This window comes from Balaenoptera musculus, chromosome 19, assembly GCF_009873245.2.
Source record: "Balaenoptera musculus isolate JJ_BM4_2016_0621 chromosome 19, mBalMus1.pri.v3, whole genome shotgun sequence".
Classification (NCBI taxonomy): Eukaryota; Metazoa; Chordata; class Mammalia; order Artiodactyla; family Balaenopteridae; genus Balaenoptera; species Balaenoptera musculus.
This window is the reverse complement of record NC_045803.1, coordinates 13,126,022-13,151,733: the sequence shown is the minus strand read 5'-3', so window position 1 is coordinate 13,151,733 and position 25,712 is coordinate 13,126,022. Positions and strand designations below refer to the sequence as shown.

General features: G+C 55.0%; 2 protein-coding genes across 6 annotated transcripts in view; both read left to right on the top strand.

Moving 5' to 3' along the window:
• Window positions 1–10,917, top strand: part of SPTBN4 (spectrin beta, non-erythrocytic 4) — a 73,839-nt gene extending 62,922 nt beyond the window's left edge. Inside the window, exons 27-36 of one of the 4 annotated variants that reach the window (XM_036833347.1) lie at window positions 192–436; window positions 2,946–3,084; window positions 3,178–3,262; window positions 3,621–3,817; window positions 4,406–5,025; window positions 6,107–6,176; window positions 6,844–7,136; window positions 8,302–8,475; window positions 8,622–8,664; window positions 9,891–10,917. In XM_036833347.1, the coding sequence (XP_036689242.1) occupies window positions 192–436; window positions 2,946–3,084; window positions 3,178–3,262; window positions 3,621–3,817; window positions 4,406–5,025; window positions 6,107–6,176; window positions 6,844–7,136; window positions 8,302–8,475; window positions 8,622–8,664; window positions 9,891–10,049 (2,025 nt within the window). In that variant the 3' untranslated portion in view covers window positions 10,050–10,917. Of the gene's footprint in view, window positions 1–191; window positions 437–2,945; window positions 3,085–3,177; window positions 3,263–3,620; window positions 3,818–4,405; window positions 5,026–6,106; window positions 6,177–6,815; window positions 7,137–8,256; window positions 8,476–8,621; window positions 8,669–9,890 lie in introns of those variants that run through there. The other 3 variants (XM_036833349.1, XM_036833348.1, XM_036833350.1) reach the window with 3 other exon arrangements.
• Window positions 10,918–11,322: 405 nt separating this feature from the next.
• SHKBP1 (SH3KBP1 binding protein 1) lies at window positions 11,323–22,554 on the top strand. Of its 2 annotated transcripts, XM_036835042.1 has the most exons (18): window positions 11,323–11,448; window positions 11,680–11,733; window positions 11,853–11,898; window positions 12,005–12,078; window positions 12,392–12,450; window positions 12,680–12,760; window positions 13,723–13,884; window positions 13,966–14,056; window positions 14,147–14,337; window positions 14,927–15,042; window positions 15,880–15,967; window positions 16,081–16,197; window positions 18,460–18,630; window positions 19,683–19,838; window positions 20,259–20,355; window positions 21,441–21,619; window positions 21,904–22,018; window positions 22,139–22,554. In XM_036835042.1, the coding sequence occupies exons 1-18, from the start codon at window positions 11,363–11,365 to the stop codon at window positions 22,368–22,370; spliced, it is 2,115 nt and encodes a 704-aa protein (XP_036690937.1). In that variant the 5' UTR covers window positions 11,323–11,362; the 3' UTR covers window positions 22,371–22,554. The 2 variants fall into 2 exon arrangements, with proteins under 2 accessions (XP_036690937.1, XP_036690938.1); XM_036835043.1 differs by lacking the exon at window positions 12,392–12,450 and having other exon boundaries at window positions 11,360–11,448.
• Window positions 22,555–25,712: the final 3,158 nt, after the last annotated feature.

The following is a 25,712-nucleotide window of genomic DNA, read 5'->3' as shown; positions in this document are numbered from 1 at the left end:
TCTAAAAGAAGTCAGAAAGTGGGAAAGTCAAAAAGAAATCAGGCAGCGGATAGGAATGAAACCCAGTTGGAATCTCAAGGGTGCAGGCTCCTTACTTCTTTAGGCTCTGCACCCAGCCAGCAGATGCGGGAAAGGGAGGGTGGAGCCTGGACCCCGTGGAGGGCTGGTGCTCGACCTGGCATGCCCCTCAGGTACGGCAGCTCCAGGAGGGGGCAGCCCAGCTGCGGACGGTGTACGCGGGCGAGTACGCGGAGGCCATCGCCAGCCGGGAGCAGGAGGTGCTGCTGGGCTGGAAGGAGCTGCTGGCAGCCTGCGAGGACGCCCGCCTGCACGTGAGCTCCACGGCCGACGCCCTGCGATTCCACAGCCAGGCCCGTGACCTGCTCTCCTGGATGGATGGCATCGCCGGCCAGATTGGGGCAGCTGACAAGCCCAGGTGCCCCTCATCCCACCTCGGGCTTCTTACCTGCCTTCGGGCAGCCACCCCCAGCCCATCAGCTGTCCCCTTCCCATAAAAAAATCACAACAGCCAATACCTGTGCGGCACCTCTGCCTACCATGCACTGTTCTACATGCTTCTTGTGTTTTAAGACCCCTTGTCAGGCCTGGCATTGGGGCCCAGAGCACAGTGCGTCCTCCTGCCTTTGTGGAGGTGTCGCAGCATGGGATGGGCTGACGCAAGATAGGGACAGGGAGGTGTACTGGGGGCTTAACCTAGTAGGCACTGATTTATTGCTCACATAACGGTTCGATGTAAGTATCCAGCAGAAGCCTGTCCCACGGTGATTGGGAGCCCTGGGGTGATTTGCTGGACCTTCTGCATCCAGCTACAGATGAGAAAAAGAGAGCGGGAGGATACCATGGGAGCTTTCAGGGATTAAACCTGCACTCACGTTCTGTTGGCTCAGTGGTCCCAACCTATCTGCCAGGGAGGCTGGGAAATGTTAGCCCAGCAGTGTGTCCAGGAAAACAAGGGCCTGGAGAGTGGTGGATACATAACATTGTTTTTGTGAACTGTAGGGCCTTGAGCCTGCATTCGTTTACTCAGCAAATATTTATTGATGCCTACTGTATGCCAGATGGTGAGCAAGGTCCAGCCCCTGCCCTGATGCAGCTTACATTCTGAGGGAGGAAGCAGGCAACAGATAAGTAAATAAACAAACACGTAATGTTATTTCAGCGAGTAATAAAAGAAAAATAGAGCAAGGTAAGGGGACCTGAGTGAAGTGATCGTGAGTTGGGTAAAGTTTTGGGGGGAAGGGTCTTCCAGGTGGAGGGATCAGCAAGTGCAAAGGCCCTGAAGTAGGCTGTCGTTAGACATGTTTCAGCAAAGGCTAGGTGGTCCTTGTGGCTGGATGGAGTGAGGGGGGAGAGTGGGGAATGGTAGGAAATGATCTTAGAGGGGCAATAGGGCATGGTGAGGAGTTTCCCTTTGCTTGGAGTGAGATGGGAGCCATGGGAGAGCTTAGGGCAGGGGAGTGGTGTGATATGATACACATTTGAGAAAGATCACTCCAGGTACCTGTGGCAAATAGACTGTGGAGAGCCAGGGTGGAAGCAGGTAGGCCAGTCAGGAGGTTGCTGCCATCATCCAGGTGAGAGGTGATGTTGGCTTGGCCCAGTGTGGCCGTTGAAGAAATGAGGCGGCGTGATTGATTTTAGGAATTGAAAAAATCTTTTCACTATGGAAAATTTCACCTCTACACAGATGTAGCGGTAACACATAGGGAACCCACGTGTGTATAGTGAACACCTGGCCCATCTTCATCTATACACTCCCCCACGTCCCCTCCACCCTTGACGGAGTTATTTTAAAACAAATCTCAGATTTCATATCATTTCACAGAGTATGTTTTCAAGTTATAAATGTCCAGTCTTGACTGATGGATTAGCTTAAGGGGCTGAGGGAAAAAGAGGAGTCACGGATGAATGATGGGTGAATTTACTGAGGTAGACAATTTCGGGGAGGGTACATTTGGGAGATAGGGGAGAATCAGGGAGATTGTTCTAGGCATACTAAGTCTTAGGTAGGAATCATTACAGTGTGGGACCATCAGAAATAAATTTGGACATATTAAGTCTTTTTTTTTCTTTTTTTTTGCTGCACGGTGTGGCTTGTGGGATCCTAGTTCCCTATCCAGGGATCGAACCCAGGCCCTCTGCAGTGAAAGCGTGGAGTCCTAACCACTGGACGACCAGAGAAGTCCCTGGACATATTAAGTCTTATCAAGCTACGCTTGTTGACTGACAGAACCTTCAGAAATTTGGAATTTTGCTTTGGCCATATAACAGCTTAGAACGGCACTGTCCAATAGTTATACAATGCAGGCCACAAATGTGAACCACATATATAACTTAAAATTTTCTTGTAACCACATTAAAAAAAGTAAAGAGAAGCAAGTGAAAATTAATTTTAGTAATTCATTTTATTTAACCCACATTATACCCCAAATATTGTTACTTCAACATGTAGTCAATATTAAAATTATTGAGATAATTTTACCTTCTTCTTTATACTAAATCTTCAAAATATGGTGTCTACTTTACACTTTAACACATCTCAAGTCAGACCAGCCACATTTCAGGTGCTCAACTGCCACACATGTCTAGTGGTTACCATACGGGACAGCACAGACTTAGGTTAGAATCATTGGCTAGTGGAAGCTTCAGAAGTATAGCTTTAGAAAATTAGAAAAATTGGATCTTGAAATTCTAGGTTAGAATCACCAAAGAGGGACATTTTAGCCCTTTGGGAAAGTTGGAATCATTGAATCAGTGAAGAAGATTGGCCCTTCAGAACTTGATCATGGGAGGGGGGTGTCCCGAGGTGGTGTGGAATCCCAGCCTCAGGGATTTGGGCTCATCAGGAGCTGCGTATGCGGAGGGGTGGGGGAGGTCGAGGGAGGCGGCCCATGGCTCGGATTCCTACCCACCGCCCACTGTAGGGACGTGTCATCGGTGGAGGTGCTCATGAACTACCACCAGGGCCTGAAGACTGAGCTGGAGGCAAGGATGCCCGAGCTGACAGCCTGCCAGGAGCTGGGGCGCTCTCTGCTGCTCAACAAGAGTGCCGTGGCTGATGAGGTGGGAGGGGAGCAGGGGTCTCCCTCTGCCATCTGTGCCCATCGGGGTGGGAGCCACCCCTGATGCCTCTCCCTACCCACCCGCCACTCCCAGATCCAGGCACAGCTGGACAAGCTGGGAACCAGGAAGGAGGAGGTGTCGGACAAGTGGGACCGCCATTGGGAGTGGCTGCAGCAGAGTGAGTGGGGCCCCAGACACACGTGGCTCAAGGGCACAGGGATGTGCCCCAGCGTGTCAGGAAAAGCCCAGAGGGTGACAGTCATGCTTTGCACACCCCATGGGTCCTCAGCAGCAAACATGAAGGCCTGGGAGGGTGGACAAGGGAGCTGCCCTATCATTGACTCCCTGATGGCAGAAACCTAGGGGAGAAGCTGGTGCCCTCAGAAATAGCCCCCGCCTCTCTCCTTCCTGCAGAGCCCAGAGTGGTCAGGGCTGGGAAGCCAGAGGGGGTGTGGAAGGCCAGAAAAAATAGCCACTGCCCCCGTGAAGGGCCCACAGGTGCCCCCAGCACCCTTACCCCAAATGTCTCTCCTCAGTGCTGGAAGTGCACCAGTTCGCCCAGGAGGCGGTGGTGGCTGATGCCTGGCTGACGGCCCAGGAGCCGCTCCTGCAGAGCCGGGAGCTGGGGAGCAGCGTGGACGAGGTAGAGCAGCTTATCCGGCGACACGAGGCCTTCCGCAAAGCGGCTGCGGCCTGGGAAGAAAGGTTCAGCTCTCTACGGCGCCTGACCACGGTCAGCACCCCATTTCCTGCCCCAGCGCCCCTCCCACGGCTCCACACCCATCTCTCTGTATGAGACAAACACACGGGCTCAGCGCTGTGTTGAGTGAGAGCCGAGACACACCCTCATTGGGCTCCCAGTCCTGGGGGGTACGGGGGTGGGGGGAGAGGGTTGAAGGGGGGAGGGGACAGACCTGTCACCTGTCACCAGCGACAGTCCAGGGCTAGGATGGGGGAAGCACAGGGGGACATGAGAGCCCAGAAACACTTGTCTTGGCCTGGGGGTGTCTGATCTGAGACTTGAAGAATGAGGAGAAGAGACCATTGTAATTAAAAGTATTAAAGTCTTGAAGGAAGGAGGCAATGGGGGGGGGGCAGAAAGGCACCTAGAGAAAGTGATGATTTAGCCAATTCTTAAAAGAACACTAGGTGTTTGCCGGAGAAGATAGGAATTAAGCTCCTGGCAGAGACAGGCCTGGACAACCTTGCTTTTTCACTAATAACTAATAAACTAGGTGGTGAGGCAGATGTCCCAGAGCCACCTTCCCAGGCCCCGCCCCCACCCCGCCTTTCCACCTGAGCCTGGCCCCTCTGTCCCCAGGTCGAGAAACTCAAGGCAGAACAGAGCAAGCAGCCACCAACCCCACTACTGGGGCGCAAGTTCTTTGGAGACCCTACGGAACTGGCGGCCAAGGCTGCGCCCCTGCTGCGACCAGGGGGCTATGAGAGGGGCTTGGAGCCCCTGGCCCGCCGGGCCTCGGACACGCTCTCGGCCGAGGTGCGGACCCGGGTGGGGTACGTGCGCCAGGAGCTCAAGCCGGAGCGCCTCCAGCCGCGCATCGACCGGCTGCCGGAGGTCCCGGGGAGGGTGGAGCCCACGGCCCTGCCGGCTGCACCAGAGGATGCCGCGGAGACCCCTGGGGCCCCCGCGGCAGCGGAGCAGGTCCGGCCGCGGCCAGAGCGTCAGGAGTCCGCTGATCACGCGGAGGAGCTGCCCAGGAGGCGGCGGCAGGAGCGGCAGGAATCGGCCGAGCAATCTGAGGAGGCTGCGCGGAGGCGGCGGCCAGAGCGGCCGGAGTCAACGGAACATGAGGTGGCACACAGCCTTACCCTGGGCCGCTACGAGCAGATGGAGAGGCGGCGCGAGCGGCGGGAGCGGCGGTTGGAGCGGCAGGAGTCCAGCGAACAGGAGATGCCCACCAGAGGAGACCTGGCCAAGGGGTGAGGCCCCATGTGCCCAGGGAGTGGAGGAAGGGGGACACGGAGGGCTCCTGGAGCCGCACAGGCCCAGCGGAGAGGGCTTCCGGGCTCAGAACTGCCTAGGGAGGGAGATACATTTGTGGCACCCATTCTGCAGAGATGTAAACTGAGGCTGGAAGAGGTTGGGAGTCGTTCCCACTACCCCACAGTGACAGTGGCTTCCTCCAGGTGCAGGTTCTCTGCTACTGAGTTTCTGACCCCTGCATCAAATCCCCTGGATGACCCTGGGCAGGGATTTTATCCTCTCTGAATCTCAGTTTCTCCACTGGGCTAATGGTGGAACCATCACCTCCCTGATTGGAGTTAAGACCCTTTATCACAATCTCTCTCAGCCTTATAAACTGGGTGCCGTAATCATATCCATTATATGGATGGAGCAACTGAGGCTCACAGAGGGCAAGTCACTCAGCTTGGGTGAAGCATGACTGGAACCCAGGCCTTTCAGAATCCTGAGTGTGTTGTGCACATCACTTCAACCAGCTGTGTCCCCAGAAAGAGGCCTTTGGTCAAATACGTTTCAGTGACAATGACTTCCTGACCCCTTTTAATTTTGTATTTCGTGAACATTGGCTGAGTGCCCACTCTGTGTGTGGTATGTGCTGGGGAGAGCAATGACCCAACCAGCTCCAGCCCTGCTTTCATGGGGCTCACAGTCCAGTGGGGGAAACAGACTTGTCACCAGAGAGTGTGACCCAGAATGATCAGTGCTGGGATGGGGGAAGTCCAGGGAGCTTGAAAGCTTAGGGGGTGGGTGGAAAAAGGCAACAGTATGTTCAAAGGCTTGAAGGCACCAGTTTGCATTTTGGTCTTTGTGTTGCTTAAAACTCAAGAGGGGAGAGAGGTTCCATCTTCCATTTGGCAGACATGTGCTGAGCACCTGTGGTGTGTAAGGCAGAGATCTGAGACAGGCAGCTGCAGAAGCGGACAGGGACCTGGCATCTCAGGCTAAGAGGTTGAGGCTCCTCTAGCCAGCCAGGCTGGTCTCTGGGAGAAGGCATCCCAGTTCCATTGGGTCTTTCTGTGCCCACCCCCCCACCCCCAGGAAGGCCACCCTGGCTGACATTGTGGAGCAGCTGCAGGAGAAAGAGGCAGGCCCAGGGCTCCCTGTTGGGGTAAGCTGAGCCTCGGTATGGGTGGGGGTATGGGGGCCCCTCTCCTCAGAACCGGAGTCAGAATCCCAGAAACACCAGTGCCTAGCCCTGCCCCCCTATCTGAACCCTGCAGAGGCTCTCAGGGGATGGAGAGGGCCCCCAGATGCCTCCCACAATCTGAAATTTTCTCCCTTAGAAAGATGAGGCCACCGACCTGAGACTCCTACCGCCCTCCACACACACACACACACACACACACACACACACACACACACACACACACAGAAGTAGACTCCAAACTCTTTCCACATCTGTCCTGGACTTTTTCTCTAGCCCAGTGGGGGTGTCAAATTTCCTTACTGACAGCCGTACACACACAGGAGGCCCCAGATTCCTCCTACAAAGATGCTAGGACATCTACCTGCCTGCACCCCCTACCTCCATGGGTCTAACTCCCTTCCCCCTAAGATCGAGAGGGATTCCAAACGTAGGAGTCCTGACAGACCCACTCCCAAGACCGGGGGAGCCCTTAAGAGTTGGGCCTCCAACCCTGAGATCCTCCCATACTCGCCTTCAAGACAGATTGCCCTGCAGACAGATGGGACCCCCAGACCTGTGAGTTCCCCCAGACAGATGGCTCCCACACCCCACTATGGACAGCACCCCTCTTCCCCCTCCCTTCACACAGCCGTCGCTGCCTCAGCCTCGCGAGCTTCCCCCCGGCCGCCTGCCCAACGGGCTTGAGCCGCCCGAGCGGACACCTCGGCCGGACCGGCCGCGGGCGCGTGACCGGCCCAAGCCGCGACGGCGGCCGCGGCCCCGAGAGGGTGGTGAGGGCGGGGGAAGCCGGCGCTCGCGGTCCGCCCCGGCCCAGGGCAGCTCCGCCCCCGCACCTCCGCCACCGCCCACTCATACAGTGCAGCACGAGGGCTTCCTGCTGCGCAAGCGCGAACTCGACGCTAACCGCAAGTCGTCCAACCGGTGAGCGTGTGGGCGGGGCTTTGGAAGGCGGGTCCCAAGCTCAGGGCCAAATGAATGAATAAGTGGGTCTGAAGAGGGGGGTGGGGCTAAACTTTAGGGCGCCCAACCCGTGGCGGGGTAGGCGAGGCCTGAAAAGGGGGCCTTAACTTCAAAGAATCAATCAGTGAACCGGAGGAGCGGGGCTTAAGGTTAGTGCGTCCAATGGGTGAGTGGGTGGAGCTTAGATGGGGGCGGGACCTGAAGAAAAAGTTATTACTACCCAATCTCATAGCAACCAACCCAAGAGTTAACTAGAGCTAATAGCAAATGATGTGGGGTCTAGTCTAGAGGATTCTCAAGGCTCGTGAGGTGGAGCCTGGAGAGGTCCTTCAACCAGTGAGTGGGGTGGGTTCATTTATTTCAATTTCAAATTGAGGAAGGGCCTGATAAGGGGCGGATCCCAAACTGAGGGCTGAGGGGTGGGGGGCACCTCATATAGGTTTCCAGATGGGGGCCTAACAGTGATGTGTCTACTCTTGGAGTCCAGCTCCGGATTGTCCAACTCTTTTTTGTCCAACTGAGAGGCAGAATCTGGGGAGAGGTGGAGCCCATAAGGGAAGCGTTGAACAAGCAGAAGGAGTTGGGCAGAACAGATTGAGGTTTTGCCTGTGGAGGTAGTCTTTCCTCCTTGTGCTGAGACCAAGGTGGGAATAAACAGGGGCACCTGGATGTATTTTGATCGTGGGAGACTTCCTCCTCGGTTGGGGCTTCCGCTGAATGGGGAGACAAGAATTCCTCACTCCAGACAGTAGACCAATAGATCTCCCTTCAGGGGATTCGGGGTTCGGGGTGGGGGTGGTGGAGGAGTGGCGAGGAACATGCCCAAGCAGAGGCCTGTGGAGGAGACAGCTTAAGTGTTGCCTTCAGGAAACTCAGTGTGGGAGGGGATAAGGAAGGCCAACCCCAGCAGGGGCCAGCCTGGACAGAGGCTTGGTACCCAGAGACTTAGACCCTCCTCTCAGCTCAGCAACTGCCATAAGGAAGAGCACTCCAGGTGTATGGCCCAACTAGGGCAAAGGTCCAGAGGGAGGAAGGCTCAAGCACATTCAACCCATGAAGGGTATTAATGAAGAGTACTCAGGCAGAGTGCTGCGACTCTGCCTTGAGCCCCATGTCGTCACCCCAGGTCGTGGGTGAGCCTGTACTGCGTGCTCAGCAAGGGGGAGCTGGGCTTCTACAAGGACGCCAAGGGCCCAGCATCGGGGGGCACACATGGCGGGGAGCCACTGCTCAGCCTGCACAAGGCCACCAGCGAGGTGGCTAGTGACTACAAGAAAAAGAAGCACGTCTTCAAGCTCCAGTGAGACCCCCTCAATGGGCAAGAGGGAGGGTCCAGGACCCACCTTCCCCCTCCCAGCAATGCCCTGCTTCCCTGGAGGACGGTTGGTGGATGGGTGGGCTGGGGCTCTGCCTCAGAGCCCCCAGATCCTGTGTCCTCTCCCACAGAACCCAGGACGGCAGTGAGTTTTTGCTCCAGGCTAAAGATGAGGTGAGATCTGTTCCTTTCTCTCCCCTATTCGACCTCATGAACCACCTAGCTGGCTGACTCCTGGCCCAGAGTGATGGGGCTGTGAAGAGGAGAAGCACAAGCCAGAGCTACCAGGGCTGAGATGGGAAAGCCCATGGGCAATGAGAAACCAGAAGAAGTTCCTAATCTAGCTGGGGGGAGGTGGAAGATCAGGGGCTGGCCTGGAGGCCCCAGGACAACATCCAACCTCCTTGCCTTGGCCTCTGAGATGAAACTGGAAAGCTGGGAGGGAGTTAGCTTAAAAAAAAAAAAAAAAAGATGAACTACAAGTGCAAAGAACCAGAAGTACAGAATCGCAAAGGGTTAACTGTGCTGGAGGAGAGTTCAAGGAGGAAAGTTCTCAGAAGGGTTCCCAGAGGCTGGATCTTTAAGGACACCATGGGTCATTTGGAGGAGGCTGGAGTTTATTCTAAGGGCACTAGGGAGCCATGGCAGAGTTTTGAGCAAGGGAGGGTTACAGTGATGCATAAGAAAGATCCATTTGGCTACCATGTGCAGGGTAGATTGGAGAGGGCCAGAGCGGAGGTGTGGAGCACAGGAGGTGGCCAGGGCAGGAACCCAAGTGGGAGAGCACAAGGCTGGACTAGGGCAGGCCTGTGGGGAGGGGAGGAGGAGGTGGGTGAGAGACAAGAATGTGAGTGGACCTTGGGACTGGGGCTAAGGGGAGAGGTCAGGGGAGGAGGAGCAGGCATGGAGGTGGTTTGAAGAGATGCTGAAAATAGTAACACTTGTTACCTCATTCATCATCACAAGAGGCTATGAAGTAGGCCTTCATTCCCTCCATGCCTCTTTTACTTATCTTTAAAATGGAGATAAAAATAGTTTTCCATCATAGGATTATTGTGAGAATTAAATAAGTTGATACAGGTAGAGCACTTACAGGGCCCGTAAAATTACAGTGCTTTGTGTCTGCTGATATTATTGCTTCTTGTTGTTTATAGTGGGAGTTAGATATAATCCAAATGCATAGGATTAAGTGAATTAATCCACAAAAGTGCTTAGAACAGAGCTAGGCACAAAATAAGTGCTATGTAACTATTTACATCATCATCATCATCATCATTACTGTTACTGTTATTATTATCCATTTAATAGATGAGGAAACAGGTTCAGAGTGGGCAGTCTGATTCTAGATTCATCAGTCTTCTCTCTTCCAAATATAGACTGTGTCCTGTTTCTCTCTCCAGGAGGAGATGAACGGCTGGCTGGAGGCTGTGGCCGCCTCGGTGGGGGAACACGCCGAGATCGCCCGCTGGGGCCAGACACAACCCACCACGTCGTCCACAGACGAGGGCAATCCCAAGCGGGAGGCGGGGGAGCGCAGGGCCAGCGGGCGCCGGAAGTGACTTCCCACCCGCAGGGCCTGACTCACCTCCCCGCCCCTCCTCCCCGCACTGTGGGCACAAAGACACTTTCTCTTCCGCAGGGGCGGGGGGCTCTAGTCCCACCAACACTGCGGACGCGCCCTGACCGGCACTGGAAAGGAGGGGACTTCTCCTGCACCCCAAGAAGTGGTGGGGGGATTGCTGCCCCTGTAGCCATATCTCGGCCCCTTCCCGCTCGCCACCTCCACCCCAGGTGCTGGGGCTCCATTATTTTTATGCAATAACTGAGCTTGTTGCAGGGGGGGGCGGGTAAGGGGCCAGTTGAGCCAAGCTCCCTGCCCGGATGCCCAGATCCAGCCCCAAGAAGCTGGGGTGGTAGGGGCGATAATTCCCGCCCTAGGGATGGGCATGGGGGCGCTGGTGAGGTCCCCTGGACCATCCAGGGTGCTAGGGGGTGGGGAGGGGACGCCCCCCTCCCCGCCTTTACCTCACTTCCAATGCTGCCTTGATCTCTGTCTGGGAAGGGGGAGTGAAGGGGCCCTAGCCCCCGCACTCCGCCGTCTCAGAGCCATGCGGTTAATTCCTGACTTAGTTTATTTTTGCAAAACGTCGACCTCCTCCTCCCCCCGCCCCGCATCCGCGAAGGCTTTTAATGGGAGGGGCGTCAAAGCTCAAAACTGTCTTCCTCTCTCCTCCCCCCTCCAGCTGTAAATGCCACTTCGGGAGGGGAGGGGCGAGGGGAAGCCCTCCCCCTGCATGCTTCTGGCTGGAGCACTTTCCTGGGGAGTGGGGGAACCGGGTTGTGGGCAGCCCCCATGGCCACCTGGAGAAGCCGCTGGGACCCAGGGGTGTGGGGGCGTGTGGCAGGCGCGCACTCTGTGTACCTATAATAAATCCTTTGGCTTTGACGGTCTGTGCTGGTTTGTTCGCGTTTCATGGGCTGCGCCCAGGAGGACTGGGTGGGGCGAGGGGAAGAAACTGTCTTGCGGAGAACATTTAGATGTCCCTCTTGGTGTGGACTAATTTCGAGGTCTAAACACGTGTCCCCGACGAATCACCTATATGCAATTCCTAAATCGGGAACCCCGGAGGGATGGAGGAACGTTTTGCTATCCGTGGTAACTAAACTTCCCCAAGGGAGCCGTTCGGTCCGCCCCGTCCAGGACAGGAAAGGCGGGACCCTTTAAGGAGGCGGAGAAATTAACTGCGACGGGTGAGCGCTTTACCCAATCGCCGGTGGCTCCGGGAGTCTCCTGCCCAATGAGCACCCGGTGGGGGCGGGGCGGGATGCACACCCGGAAGCGGGTGCAGGCCAGCCGGCTAACCCGGGGGCCATGGCAGCCGCGGCCCCTGCAGCAGACGGGGTCCCAGGTCGGGGACCTCCCGGGGAGGTGATTCATCTGAACGTGGGAGGCAAGAGGTGAGCGTAGGAGTTTCCTGAGGCGCTACTCTCGGGAGCGGGGAACGGGGTGGGAGTACCCGCCTCTCCCGGGGGAATTCCTGTCCATCAAGGATTGCTCCGCCCCCTGCTGGAGGCGCGGGAGCCTGGATGGGTGCTGGGGGAGGGAAGGGAACTCACCGGGTTGAGATTGGGGGCCGCATTCCTCATCCTCCCTCCATCATCTCGCGTCCGCTCACGGTCCCCGCACAGATTCAGTACCTCTCGCCAGACTCTCACCTGGATCCCAGACTCCTTCTTCTCCAGGTGATTGGGAGAGCGAGTTTGGGGTGGGGGGGCGGGAGGAGAGGGTATGGGGAGACCTAATCTCCCCCTCACACACACACCCCGGCCCGTGACACCTGCTCTGCGTCCCCTCCCTGCAGTCTTCTGAGCGGACGCATCTCAACACTGAAAGATGAGACCGGAGCCGTGAGTAGAGCAAGAGCTGATATGGGGCGGCCGGTAGGAGGAGGGACAGGATCCCCAGTCAGCCCCGCTCTTTGCCCTACCTATCCTCTGCCTCCCTTCCCCGCAGATCTTCATCGACAGGGACCCCACCGTCTTCGCCCCTATCCTCAACTTCCTGCGCACCAAAGAGTTGGACCCCAGGTTGGCATGGAATATAAAGGGGAGTCCCCCACCGTCTTCACCCCACCCCCCCGGAAGTCTCTTCTTCCCTTCAGAATGTTCACTTAAGCTCCTTGATCATATTTAAATTATGCGTCCTTAGAATTCTCCACCACAAAGCACACACACACACACACATTTTCACCGCCCAGATCATTGCTCCTTTAGAATCTTGATCCCATCAAAATTTTCTACCTCTTGAGATTCTCTGTGCAGTTTTGAAAACTTCGTCCTCAGAATTCTCTGTCCACTCCCACTCCCCAGACCCTGACCCCTAGTCAATTCTACTACCCAGGGGTGTCCACGGTTCCAGCCTCCTCCACGAAGCCCAGTTCTATGGGCTCACTCCTCTGGGTAAGTGGGGCCCCCTTTAGCATCCTCATCCCATAGAAAACCAGCTCTCTAATGATGCTCCCCCTTTCCCCTCTCTCCTGAAAGAAGCTTGGGTTAGAGCTGAGAGCACTGGGTTTGGTCCTGGGTCTCAGGAGGGTGGTGATATTCTGTGGAGAAAGAGATGGGGGAGGGGGAAAGGGATCTGCCTCAGTGTTCTCCAAGTCCCAGCCTTTGAGTCCTTCCGTCTTAGTTCGTCGTCTGCAGCTTCGGGAAGAGTTGGATCGATCTTCTTGCGGAAACGTCCTCTTCAATGGTTACCTGCCTCCACCAGGTGGGAACTACTAAGGAATGGAGGGGGGACTAAAGACTACATTTCCCATAAGGCTGCAACTCTTGGGTGCCTGAGCTGTGGGCCCTGAGACACTATGGGAGTTGTAGTTCTATATCGGCTGCTTGGACTGATGCCTGGAAAGGAAGTAAGAAACAGCATTTCCAACGAGGCAATGGGCCAGGCTAGTCCCCCTGAGGCTCAGAAGCTTACCCTAGAGCCCAATGGGAGTTGTAGTCCAGGTTTGATTTCCTTGTAGGGAGGCTTAGGGAGAACTGGTGTCCTTTGCATGGAGGGGAGAAATATTAAAGGAGAGTTATTGACTGTAATGTCCGTGGAGCAGCCAGCCCACTGGCCATGGAAAATATGCACCAGTGGTTATTGGGAACTGTACTCTACTAGGCTTTGCTGATAGGTAGAAGGAACAGAGTGGGGAAATTCAGTTTACGGCTTTATTTCCCTAACCTCAGTCAAGACCTACTACCTTCATGAAGTTTGCCAAATATGAAGACGTATTGTTCTCTTAACTTAGTTTGACCCTGGTTTTTTTTTTTAAATTGTTTTAAATAGAAGCTTTTTGTCACTACTTTCATGCCATAAATAAGTAGACGTGAAATAAACCCCAAACATAACAGTGTAATTAAACTCTGGGTAGATGCTGTTGTCTGCCAATGGGACAGGCTTCCATTTCTTAAAAGGAAAGATTGCCAAATATTGAAGAGGTATCAATATCGTGGCAGCCCCAAACTGATTCTTTCTTTGTGATGGGCTCAAAGGAACTGAAAAGGGAGCAGCTCGCTGTGTGATTCAGTCTCATTTAACGCCATGTCCCTGCACCACCAAAAATCTTTTCTCTAGGAGACGATGCTACTCACATGGCAAAATCAGTATCTGGCACACTTTAAGTGCCTGCTAGGTGACAATTATTACAATGATTGTCACTCTGCCCCTTCTCCCTGCCACAGTGTTCCCGGTGAAGCGGCGGAACAGGCACAGCCTGGTGGGACCCCAGCAAGCAGGGGGACGCCCAGCCCCTGTTCGACGGAGCAACACGATGCCCCCCAACCTGGGCAACGCAGGGCTGCTGGGCCGAATGCTAGATGAGAAAGCCCCTCCCTCCCCATCAGGTACATTCCTGTCTCTTGGGAGATTGGGGCAGCCAGTGGGCCCCTGTGACCCTGCCCTGATCCCTGCCTTTCCCCCCTAAGGGCTACCAGAGGAGCCGGGAATGGTGCGCCTGGTGTGTGGACACCACAACTGGATCGCCGTGGCCTATACCCAGTTTCTTGTCTGCTATAGGTGCTCAGGGAGGGCGGTGGGAGGACACCTTAAGCCCTGTTGATGGGGAGGGCTCAGGGTGAGGGTTCATGACGTCCCTCAATCTTCCAGGCTGAAGGAAGCCTCTGGCTGGCAGCTGGTGTTCTCCAGTCCCCGCCTGGACTGGCCCATTGAGCGACTGGCACTCACAACCCGGGTGCTCAGTGGGGCCCTGGGTGAGCATGACAAGATGGTGGCAGCAGCCACGGGCAGCGAGATTCTGCTGTGGGCTCTGCAGGCAGAAGGCGGCGGCTCTGAGATAGGTATGGCACCCGGCTTTTTCCAGAACCCTTTTGCGCTTTAGAATTCTACTCCAGCCTGTGGCCAGTTAAAACAGCCCACGTGCCACAATTCTCTTTGCGTTATTAGGATGCTCCAGCCCTTTAGAATTCCGTATCCTGTTAGCATTCCTTGGTCTGGTAGAAAACTCCACCCACATACAGTTCTCTCCTCCGTCAGAATTCACTGCCCTGTTAGATCTCTTTGCTTTGGTAGAATTCTCCATGCCGGTAAAATCCCAGACCTGTTAGAATCTGTTCCCATTAGAAATCTGACTCCTTAGACTAATCTGTTCCCTAACAAATCGTAATCCTCGTGAGAATCCTCTGCTGCCCATAGAGTTTTTTGCCTTTGTTGAAAATCTTAGCTGTGTTAGAATTCCACACCCTATTAGAGTCCCACACCCCGGCAGGAATCTGGCCCATTGTAATCCTCTGTAATTCCTGCTAGAATCCTCTAGCCTGTAAAGATTCTATGACCAAGTTGAATCCTCTGGCCCTTGGAGTTCTTCCTGCCACCCCTCTCCTCCCCCGTGAAAGGGGGCCCTGGTTCAGCCTTCCTCACCCTGTGCAGGAGTCTTCCATCTGGGCGTGCCTGTGGAGGCCTTATTCTTCGTCGGGAACCAGCTCATTGCCACAAGCCACACAGGGCGCATTGGGGTGTGGAACGCCGTCACCAAGCACTGGCAGGTCAGGGCACTGGCCAGCCTGGCTGCTTCTTTCTCGGGTGTCCAGACCAGTCAGACCCAGGGAGGGGTTCCTTTCTGCCCCACCCGACCTGGAGAGAACCAGGGAACCCAGCAGTGGGCCAGATCCAGTGGTGGGGTAGGATGGGGTATGATAGAGGCCAAAGGAGGATCCAGGAGGCCTTCGTGGCTGACGTGAAGGACGGTGGGTTTGGAAAGGAGGAGAGGATTCTCCAGACACTGGGTGGGAGACCAGGTGAGGGGAGATGGTAGAGGAGGCGGAAACCCAGAGACAGACGTGCAAACGTCCGTCATTCTCTCTGCACTCTCCCCAAGCTCTGTCCAACATGTAAAACAAAAAATACACCCACAGCGTTGTTTTCTAAAGTGTGAGTGTTTGGGTGAGAGAGACAGACAAACAGAGAAAGGAGAGAGAAAGAAACAGAGATGGAGAGAAACAGACAAATAGAAACAGGAGGTCAGAGGTGCCAGAGAGACAGAAAGAGGGTGGATGGAGAGAAACCAGGACTAAATGACCGTAGTAGATGAAGGGACACAGAGAGAAAGATGGAGATGAATAAAGAAGTGTCAGAAATACAGAGTCAAGGAGAGACCACGAGACAGAAGCGCCAACCAAGAGCCATTCAGAGACAGACGCCGGTGATGCAGGCCTGGAGCAGGCAAGGCTGGGGAGGAGTGGGCCTAGAAACTGGAGGGGGGGTGCTGGAGCAGGGAGGCATGGGCATGCCAGGAGGGGCACTGCAGAGGCAGAGGGGCACTGCAGAGGCAGAGGCAGGAAGGGATGGCACCATGGCCACAGCCCACCCCGCTCCACCCCCAGGTCCAGGAGGTGCAGCCCATCACCAGTTACGATGCTGCAGGCTCCTTCCTCCTCCTGGGCTGCGACAACGGCTCCATCTACTACGTGGGTGAGCAGCAGCCAGCACCCCAGCTGCCTGAGAGCCTCCCCTGAGGGTGGGAGAGGAGGGGAAAGGCTGGGGTACCTTGAACAAACCCACTCTATCCTCCCTGTCCACCCCAGATGTGCAGAAATTCCCCCTGCGCATGAAGGACAATGACCTCCTTGTCAGCGAGCTCTACCGGGACCCGGCGGAGGATGGAGTCACAGCCCTGAGCGTCTACCTCACCCCAAAGACCAGTAAGCTATAGCTCAGCTCTCCGCCCTGCCGTCAGCAGCCAGCCCCGGCCCCAGCCCGCAGCTGTCTCCCCATCACTTGTGTAGCATGACCCAGTGAGATTTATGGAGAGGGAGACAGATTCAACTCATACAGTCATTCAACAAACAGTTACTGAGCACCACTTACATATAAGCACTGTTCTAGGTGCTCGGCCACGGCGGGCCTCTTCACCAGGGGCAGAATTGACCTCTAGTAGTTGATCTTGGTGTTTCTTTCCCATATCTGTGATTAGGGCGTGATGCTTGCACGCTCCTAAAACAAAGAGGATGCATGTCTTGGGAATTCCTTGGTGGTCCAGTGGTTAGGACTCTGAGTTCTCACTGCCGAGGGCCCAGGTTCTATTCCTAGTCGGAAACTAAAATCCCATAAGCTGTGTATCGTGGCCAAACCCCCCCCAAAAGACAAACAAACAAACAAACAAAAACCCAAAACAAACAAAATCAAAAAAACATAAACAGTCAAACAAAAAGAGGATGCATGTCTTACAGTGGATGAAGCCGAGTTCTCTCACTTGAGACAATCTTTGTGTTTTGCTTTCCTGATTGCAAATGCAGAAAAATAGTTTTTTTGTTTGTTTTTAACTGAGATATAATTCCCATACCATAAAATTCACAACTGAGTAATTTTAGTAGATTCACAAAGTTGTGCCACCATCACCACTATCTAATTCCGGAACGTTTTTATCACCCCGAAAAGAAACCCCATGCTTATTAACAATCACACCCCAGTCCTCCCTCCTGACAGCCCCTGGACACCTCTAATCCACTTTCTGTCTCTATGGATTTGCCTGTTCTAGACATTTAATGTAAACGGAATCATGCAGTATGTGGCTTTTTGTGTCTGACTTTTTTCACTTTGGGTAACGATTAATTTTTTTTAATGGTTAGTGCTTTTTTGGAGCTTAAGATCTCTTACCCTACCCCCAGGTTGTGAAGATTTTTCCCTATGTTTTCTTCTAGAAGCTTTGCAGTTTTAGCTTTTACACGTAGGTTTCTGTTTCATTTCAAATTAACTTTTGTGTATGGTGTGAGGTAGGGGTCACAGTGCATTTTTTTCTAGCAGGAGTAAACTAATAATAAACTTAACTTCACAGCATGTCATCACATAAGGCCCCTTTCTTTTTTAAAACTGTATTTATTTATTTATTTGGCCACACCATGTGGCTTGTGGGATCTTAGTTCCCTGACCAGGGATTGAGCCCAGGCCCTTGGCAGTGAGAGCGCGGAGCCCCAACCACTGGACTGCCAGGGAATTCCTAAGGCCCCTTTCTTATTTCATTGATTTTCTCCTTTCCTCCCCATCCCCCTCCTCACCACGTGCCACTATTCTGTCATGTTCAGCATTTATATTTTCATTTGTATGTGTCCTTACAAAATGGATATTATGGACATGTTTTTGAATTTGCATAAGTGGTATGGGGTATATAACTCAGTTTATATGTCTTACTTTTGTCCATCCTGCCCTAGGTTAAATATCCATCCATGTTGCTATTCATAACCTGAATCCATTGCTTATAACTCCTGCATAAAATATTAAAACCACATTTTACCCACATTCCTTAAGATGGTCCATTAAGTTTGTGACGTTACAACATACCTTTCCCTTGTGGAAATTTGGCAAGGCTGGGGAGTCCCTCAGGCACGCTGGGTCGAGTTTCATTTTCTTGTCTTGCTGTCTGTCTGGTTTTGTTTGTTTGTTTGACTCCACCATGTGGCTTGCGGGATCTTAGTTCCCTGAAGAGACTGAACCCGGGCCTGTTTGTTTATATGTCCCTTTCTATGTTTCTCTGTCTTTCTCTCGAATTCCATCTCTCTCTCTGTCAGTCTCTGTCTCTGTATCCCTCCCTGTGATTTGTTTCTTGGTTCCCTGTTTCTCTATTTTTCTATCTCTCTTCCCCCTCTTCTCAGCTCTGTCTCTCTCTGTCTTTTTTAAAATTTTAATTTATTTTTTATATAGCACGTTCTTATTAGTTATCTATTTTATACATATTAGTGTACGTATGTCAATCTGTCTCTCTCTCTGTCTTAATTTCTGTCTCTGGTTTCTCTGCCCTGTCCCTCTGTCTCCCATTCCTCCGTTTCCCACGTCTCGCCACCTTGTTCTCTCCATCTCTCCCTCTCCCTTTACTTTCTGACTCTGCATCTGTTCTTTGTCTGTTGCCTCTTCTCTCTGCCTTGGTTTCTGTCTCTCTGTGACCCTCTTCCTCCTCGGGCCCTCACCAGGTGACAGTGGGAACTGGATCGAGATCGCCTACGGCACCAGCTCAGGGGGCGTGCGTGTCATCGTGCAGCATCCCGAGACCGTGGGCTCGGGGCCTCAGCTCTTTCAGACCTTCACCGTGCACCGCAGCCCCGTCACCAAGATCATGCTGTCAGAGAAGCACCTCATTTCAGGTGAGCCTCACCCGGCTGCCCCGCGTGCCCATCTCCCTGCAGGAGGGATGGCTTAGCTGTGAGCACGAAGCCAGGTGGATGAGGGTTTCCACTGGGGAGAGACTGTGTAGGGAGTGGCCTCTGGAGAATTCCGTGAAGGGGACCAGTCTGGGGGAGAGTGGATTTGCCAGGGAGAGGGGAAAATTAATCAATTTAGCAATTGCCAGGCACGGGGGATACAGTGATAAGACAGGCCAAGTCCCTACCCTCGTGGAGCTGATGCTCTAGCAGGGGCAGCAGACAATCAATCAATAAAAATATAAATCACTATCTGGCAATGGGGATGGGGGCCATGAATAAAAACAAAGCTGTGTGAGAGGCCAAGAGTGCCAGGATCACTGGAGAGTGCGTGGTTCGGGAAGGTCTTCCTGAGGAAGGGGCGCTGAACAGAAATGAGCAGTGCAGATCAGTGGGGTCAAGCATTCCAGGCAGAGGGAACAGGCATTGCGAAGGCTCTGAGGTGGGAGGATGTTTGGTGTGTCTAAGGGAGAGCAGGGCCCCACTGGGCCCAGAGTGGAGTGGGTGAGGGAGGGGGTGGGGGGTGATGGGGTAGGTCAGTGGGACCTTGTAACCCATGGAGAAGACTTTGTCCTTAACCCTGAATGAGATGGCGCCGCGGGAGGTCTCACGGCAGAGGAGGGCTGTGACCTGACACAGGTGTTCACGGGGTCCCTCTGACTGCGTGTGGGGACAGGATGGGAGCAGGAAGGCCAAGGAGGAGGCTGCTGCAATGGTCCAGGCAGGAGATGAGATGGACGGGACCAGGGTAGGGGTGGGGTGGGAGCAGTGGACAGGGAAAAGTGAGATCAGGCCCTGGAATGATTTGGAGGCGGAGCCAACAGCGTTGTTAACTATTTGGAGTTCTGGGGAAGAGAGAATTCTCTGAAAGGGAAGAATTCAGAGGGGCCTGAATCCTGACACCTTTGAGAGGAGGTCATCCCGGGGCTCAGGAAGGTCGGGCAGTGGTGATGCCACGGCCGGGCCTGACCTGCTGCTGCCCCCTGGCTCCTCAGTCTGTGCCGACAACAACCACGTACGGACGTGGTCTGTGACTCGCTTCCGTGGCATGATTTCCACCCAGCCTGGCTCCACCCCGCTCGCTTCATTCAAGATCCTGGCGCTGGAATCGGCCGACGGGCATGGCGGCTGCAGTGCTGGCAATGACATTGGTGCCTCCTAGCCCCGGGTCCCCCACCGCACGGACCCTGCCTGACCTCCATTGGCCTCCACTGATCCCTTTCCTGACCCCTGTAGACCTCTCTTGACCCACCCAGCTGATGGGCTTGACCTCCACCCATCACCACCTGACCCCTATTGACCGCCACTTACTCCCAGCTATCCCAGTTGAATTCTGTTACCCCCATTGATTCCTGCTGACCCAGGATCCGCCCCCTGCCCCTGATGTGCCTGAACTCCACTGACTGTTGCTGACCCCCAACCCTCTCTGACCTCGCCCAACTCTAGCCACCTGGGGATGGGGACCTGGTCCTGGGGGGGAGGTTCATCAGTGAGGAAGGGGGCAGAGTCTTGGGATCTGGAGGTCACAGGGACCCCAGCTGGCCCTGACTGCCCCCCTCTACCTGGCCCAGGCCCCTACGGCGAGCGGGATGACCAGCAAGTGTTCATTCAGAAGGTGGTACCAAATGCCAGCCAGCTCTTCGTGCGTCTTTCCTCCACTGGTCAGCGGTGAGGACCATCCCGTCAAACGGGGAGGGTGGTCAGAGGAGAAGGCAAGATGCCAGGGAGGTCAGAAGGGCATCCCAGCCAAGGGGCACCACAGGAGCAGAGGCGGGGAAGGAGCACAAGGCTGGTCCTAGGTTTGGAGTTCGGGGTATCAAAGGTGTGACATGTGGTTGGGAGTGAAGCTGGAACAGTCCCAGGTGCCCCTGCCGGACCGCAAGCAGAGATCGCCCAGTGTAGTCAGGGCCGGGCTGGGGGCTGGGGGTGTGTGCGCAGGCTGGGGGGCCAGGGCCAGGATGGGGGAGGGACGGGAAGCTGTGGGAGCCCAGAGGCGGTGCTTGCTCCAGCCTGGGAAGGGGGCCTGTTGAAGAGGGGACTCAGAGCAGAGACCTTGAGGATAAATAGGAACGAGCAGAAGAAAGGAGGGAGGGGAAAGTCTGTGCCTGGCTGAAGGGGCAGCATGTGCAAAGGCTGGAACAGCCAGAGAGGCTAACCAGGGACGTGCACGCGGTCTCTGGGGGCTGGAGCACCAAGAGGTGGGAAATGGGGCTGCAGAGGGGCGGAGCCTTGCCAGTCATATGGAAGCGCTGAGACTGTCCTGAGTGTCCTGGGGAGCCATGGCCGCTCTCAGGGGGATGGTCTGGAGGTTGGAGAGGAGGCCACGAGCCCAGGGAGGAGGCTGGGACAGATGCCTGGCCAGAGAGGGCAGGGCTTGATCAGGGCCAGATGGGGAGGGGAGGAGGGGGCTGGCCATGGGGAATGCTGGGAAGTGAGGGAGGCACCCAGGATGAGTCTTGGGCCCTCCCTGAGACAGGAACAGGGAGGGCAACATGTTTGGGGGAGAATCCCATTTGAGCCCCATGGTGGGTGTGTGGGGCTGGGGACATCCAGGAGGCTCCTGGTCCCCACAGGGCTGGAACCCAAGACAGTAGATTTGGGAGGGATGGAGAGGCTTGGGTGCTCATCCGAGAAGCAGGAACTGAAACCACAAGGACGGTGGGGACTGAGGCCTGGGAGGGGCATAAAGATGAGACGAGGGACCAGGCCAGGCCCTGGTGTGGCCAAGGTGACCCCTGCCCCTCCCCTCTCAGGGTGTGCTCCGTGCGCTCCGTGGACGGCTCGCCCACCACCGCCTTCACGGTGCTCGAGTGCGAGGGCTCCCGGAGGCTGGGCTCCCGGCCGCGGCGCTACCTGCTCACTGGCCAGGCCAACGGCAGCTTGGCCCTGTGGGACCTCACCACCGCCATGGACGGCCTCGGCCAGGCGCCTGGTACTCCCCGCTGCAGTCCCGTCCCAAGCCCCACAGACTCACCCTGAGCCCTCTCCACAACCTCCTTCGCCACGAGGAGGCGAAGCCCTTGCCCTCTGGCCCCTTTCCCTGCCCCCCATCCCCTCCTCGCCCTTGCTTTTTAACCTCTCTTTCTTAGCTTCTGACCTCTGTCCGTCGACCTCTGCATCTTTCCTCCTATCCCGACCTCAGTCCTTGCACATGACCTTTGTCTCTTGGCCTGTGCCCTTGTCTTGCCCCTGACCCTGCTTCCCTGCCCCCCCCAGCAGGGGGCCTGACAGAGGAAGAGCTGCTGGAACAGCTGGAGCAGTGCGAACTAGCCCCGCTGGCTTCCTTGAGGGGCGCTCCCCCCAGCCCCTCGCCCCGGACCTCTCTCACCAGGTAGGCGTGACTCCACTTCCCCTTCTGAGCAATGGGGCGGAGGGCAGAACACGGTGGCCAGGGGGCAGGGGGGACCCAGCTGCACCCTGATGACCTGCACTGACCCTCATCACCCCTCAGTCTCCACTCAGCCTTCAGCAGCGCCTCTCTGTCCAGCCGCCGTGGGAGCCCGAGCCCCCCCCAGGCTGAGGCCCGGCGCCGCTGGGGAGGCAGCTTCGTGGAACGCTGCCAGGAACTGGTGCGGAGCGGGCCGGAGCCCCGGCGGCCACCGACACCAGCCCCCCGGCCCTCCGCGGGTCTCGGGGCTCCCCTTGCACCCCCCAAGATGAAGCTCACTGAAACTTCCTTCTGACCACGGCTGCCATGGTGCCTTGAGATACCCAGGCCCTGGGGGACTCAGGTGCCTGCCCCGCTTCCTGTCACAGCCCTGGGTTCAGGGCCAGGGCCTCCTTGGAATGGTTAGTGTTACTAGGCCCCCATCATCTCCCTTTTCTGGAGCCAAAGTCACCCTTCCCTAATAAAGTTCTCACTGCCAACACCTTGGTCACGTTCTGAGAGGGTTTGGGCACCCCTAGGGAAAGGGTAAGAGAGGCGTGGTGCCCAACCAGGTCCCTGGCTGTAGATTCAGGAACATCTGTCTCTCCTGGTTTAAGTAAAGAAGGGGAATTGGTTTACACTCTGATTTCAGGCATGGCTGGATCCAGGGCTCAAACACTCATCCAGAATATCTTTCCATCTTTTGGCTTTGCTCTCCTCTGGGATCATTCTCAGTCAGGTTTTCCCCCCTCTGTGCCAAGATGACTCCAGGTAGCTCCTTAGCAACATTTTTCTCTCTAGCAGCAGCAAAATCACAGGACTGATTCTCATTGACTTAAACTGAATCAGATGGCCATTCCTGAACCAATCACTGTGTCCTTCCAGGGATCATGTGCCCTCACGAGGCAGGCAGTGAGGTCAGCCCCATGTTGACAGAGTGGAGGAAGAGTTCCTGAAAGGTGATTCAGGGTACTATTACCACAAACAGGGATGAATAGGTACAGATTGGCGGAAACACAGATGTCGGCTAGGTGACATTTGTACCCCAAACCTCACCACTGCAAACACTTTGCCCATATCCCTGGCTGCCCAGTCTTTCACCCCTCTCTTGCCCACACCAGGGAGGGTATGTAGGACAGGATCAGCTCACCCCAGCCTGACATCCTTGAGGTTTTTCCCCAGTTAATACCTACCTATGTCAACTCCTCAGGGAAGTTTTCTGCATCTTTTCCTTGGGTCAATGAATAGAAGAGAAAGTGGGCCAACTAAGAACAAGGGATTTTAGAATATGCTAATCCTGGAATTCCAGAGTTTCTGGAATGCCAGAACTTCTGTAACATGGGGGAGTGGGGTCTAGAATGTTAGGAAATGTAGAACACAGGAATATTCTAGAGTGCTAGTGGATGAGCAGTATTAGGCTTCCTCCCTGCATATCAAAGAATCCAGACTGTAGACGTTTCTGAAAAAGGACCTGGAAAGTCAATGATTCTAGAACAGAGGAGTTTTCTAGAATGCCTATGAATCTACACCAGTAGGAATATTTTGCAAGCCAGGCACTCTGGAATGCTGATAATTATAGGAAACAGAAAGGAATCTGGATTACTAGGAAATCTAGAGCATAGGCATATTCTGGAATGCCAGCCCTTCCCTTCTAGATCACTAGAGGATTTGTTTGCATTCTAAGAAATCCATAATGTCAAGGGGTTCTGGATTGCCAGAGAATCTAGAACATGAGTGGGAGGCCTAAAATGTGAGTGATTCTAAAACATGAGTGTTCTGGAATGTCTGTGATCTAGAATATGGGGGTATTTTGTAATGCTCACAGAGCTAGATTATTGAGATCATTTTTTTTCCATGCCAGGGAATCCAGAACACTTGTGTTTCTGGGATGCTAGTGATTCTAGAACTGAGGAAGAGAATGTCAGAAATTCAAGAACACTAAAAAGATTTGTTTGTTTTTTTAATACCAGGATAAAACCCCGTGTGTGAACACATACAATGGAGGAAGCTTCTGGAAGGCCAAGGCTCTAGAACTCTGAGGGATTCTGAAGGGTCAAGATCAGGTCAGGATCCAGGAGAGACATAGAAACAACCCTGGAAGATAGTGGCACTGATGGGGGGGGATTGGGAGCTGGGAACTCCAAATTCTGGGGGGGAGGGGAAGCCAACGCCATCCCCGGAAGTTGCAGTGGTGAGCCAGAGGCTGTTGCCTAGCAACGAGCATTGAAGATGCCCTGGATCCCAAGCAGAAGGGAGAAATTTCGGCAGCGCCCCTAGCAAATGCTCCAGCCACAGGGTAGGAGACGGGGAGGGGGGCAACGGGGGCAGGGACACACTGTCCTGCAGGGTCATGTTAGCAGGGATCGCGGGAGCTACATGAAGACAGGGACACAGGGCATATTCAGTGGGCAGAGCCAGGCACTCCATCACTGAGCTGGGACAACTCACAAATGCCCCTGAGTGGGGCCTGAGTGCCGTCGTTATTGCTCCAAGGGGCTGTGTGTCCCTGGACGGTGGGTGGGCCCAGACTTCTGGGTGTCAGTTTTGGGTGTAGGCATGGATTGCTGTAGGTGACGGTAACGGGTGTGAGTGTGACTGTGTGAATCAGCCCGTGTGCCTCAAGGTAAGGCGGGAGGGTGAAGGGGGTCCCCTGTCCTCCTTGCACATCCCTTGGAAGAAGGAGCAGGAGTTGGGGATGAAGTCGAAGCTGAATTGATTGCTGTTCTTAGTCTGGGGTCAGCCGTATGGTCAGGCCTAGTACCCTGTGTGGGCGGAGGCTGGGATCTACTCGGGGCGGGGCTAAGGCTACAGAACTGGGAACCTTAGGAATCAAACTGCTTTGAGAGACGGGGTCCCCGGATGGGGCACAAACGTGAAAGGGGTAGGGTTTGGGATCCTAAGTGTGGGGCCTTGGCCCAGTGCTTGTGGGAAAGGGTGTGGCCTGAAACTCAGAGGAGAAGGGGGCAGCTAGGGAGCAGGCTCTGAAGCTCTGATGCCTTTGGGAGCAGAGAGGCGAGGTTTGTAACTCTCAGGAAAGAGGGTGGGGCCTTGAATTTATAATGAAAGGGCGGGGCTGGGCTTGAGACCCTCTGAGTTGGAAGGTTGTGAGCAGGGCTTGGAGCCTAGAACCCACTAAAGCGGGTGCGGGTGGGGACTAAGGCCACTTGTGGCTTGGGGCTCCTAATGGTAGAGGTCCCTAGGAAGAGAGGGGACTGGAATTCTTTAAGGAGAAAGTCTGCAATTCTGGGAGTGGGAGGGGTGCTCTTGGGAGCCTTTAAATATTCAGGCAGGGAGGGGACTGTTGTACCCACTAGGGGTGGCGGTGAAGAGGGGTGCAAATAGGAGAGCAGAGCCGGGAGCCCTGTGGGAGTGGAGTCTGTGGGTCAGGGGCGGAGCCCGGGTCCTCTGAGGGGCAGAGGCTACAGCCTTCTGAGGAACAAGCTATTGTTTGCTGAGCCTGGAACCCCTGAAACACAGGGCTTTGAGAAGGGGCAAATCCTTTGGGAAGGTCGAGAGCGGGCCTGGGATTCTCAGAGGGGCCGGACCTGGAGCTCAGTGCAGGATTAGGATTGGCGTTCTGCCCCCAGAATCCCAAGTCTCTCACGTGAGAAGTGGGCACCTGTGGGGTCTTCCAGAATTTACGCCAGTCGAGGAGCAA